At 47.3% G+C, this 729-nt stretch overlaps 1 protein-coding gene across 1 annotated transcript; it reads left to right on the top strand.

Annotated features, from left to right (window-relative positions):
* Positions 1-6: 6 nt before the first annotated feature.
* Positions 7-729, top strand: LOC103399469 (histone-lysine N-methyltransferase EZH1-like). The gene is made up of 4 exons (XM_008338155.2): positions 7-118; positions 261-356; positions 455-536; positions 617-729. The coding sequence occupies exons 1-4, from the start codon at positions 38-40 to the stop codon at positions 721-723; spliced, it is 366 nt and encodes a 121-aa protein (XP_008336377.2). The 5' UTR covers positions 7-37; the 3' UTR covers positions 724-729.

Here is a 729-nt window from a genome sequence, read left to right as displayed (position 1 = left end):
TTACCTGGCAGTGAGGGAGTGTGACCCAGATCTGTGCATGACCTGTGGAGCGGCGGATCACTGGGACAGCAAAATGGTCTCCTGCAAGAACTGCAGCATCCAGAGAGGCCTTAAAAAGGTAGAGCTTTGAGTTACAGAAAGCTTCAGTAGACGCTGTTACTTTATAAAGCTAAAGTATCTGTTTTTAATATTAAAAAAAAGATGTTTATACATAGGTAAATATAACCTACACACTCACTCTCCCTCCTCCTCTTCTTCAGCACCTGCTCCTGGCACCTTCGGATGTTGCTGGATGGGGCACCTTCATTAAAGAGCCTGTTCAGAAGAACGAGTTCATCTCGGAGTACTGTGGAGAGGCAAGAGCAGCAGTTCAGTCAAATTAACGTCTGATTTCACAGCTCCATCTTACACGTGCTTAGACGGTTTGTTATTCACCTGTGTTTCATGTGAGTAGCTCATCTCTCAGGATGAGGCCGACCGACGCGGCAGGATCTACGACAAGTACATGTCGAGCTTCCTTTTCAACCTGAACAATGGCAAGTATCCCCCCACTGTTACCTGTAGTGGCGCGGCGAGCCGGTGTCGACTAAGTGTGTGCACGTGTGTTTCTCAGCAGACTTTGTTGTGGATGCCACACGGAAGGGCAACAAAATCCGCTTCGCCAATCATTCAGTTAATCCCAACTGCTACGCTAAAGGTGAGAATCCCTCTGATATTTGTTGACTGAAC

Source organism: Cynoglossus semilaevis, unplaced genomic scaffold, assembly GCF_000523025.1.
Source record: "Cynoglossus semilaevis isolate Cse_v1.0 unplaced genomic scaffold, Cse_v1.0 C19002374, whole genome shotgun sequence".
Classification (NCBI taxonomy): Eukaryota; Metazoa; Chordata; class Actinopteri; order Pleuronectiformes; family Cynoglossidae; genus Cynoglossus; species Cynoglossus semilaevis.
Note: the sequence above shows the minus strand (reverse complement) of the source record. Positions and strands in the feature narration are given on the sequence as shown.

Bases quoted from the DNA above. Each gene is read 5' to 3' on its own strand.
- LOC103399469 (XM_008338155.2), top strand. From the start codon at position 38: ATGACCTGTGGAGCGGCGGATCACTGGGACAGCAAAATGGTCTCCTGC. The intron at 119-260 runs GTAGAGCTTTGA...CCTCTTCTTCAG, and splicing joins TCCAGAGAGGCCTTAAAAAG to CACCTGCTCCTGGCACCTTC. The intron at 537-616 runs GCAAGTATCCCC...GTTTCTCAGCAG, and splicing joins CCTTTTCAACCTGAACAATG to ACTTTGTTGTGGATGCCACA.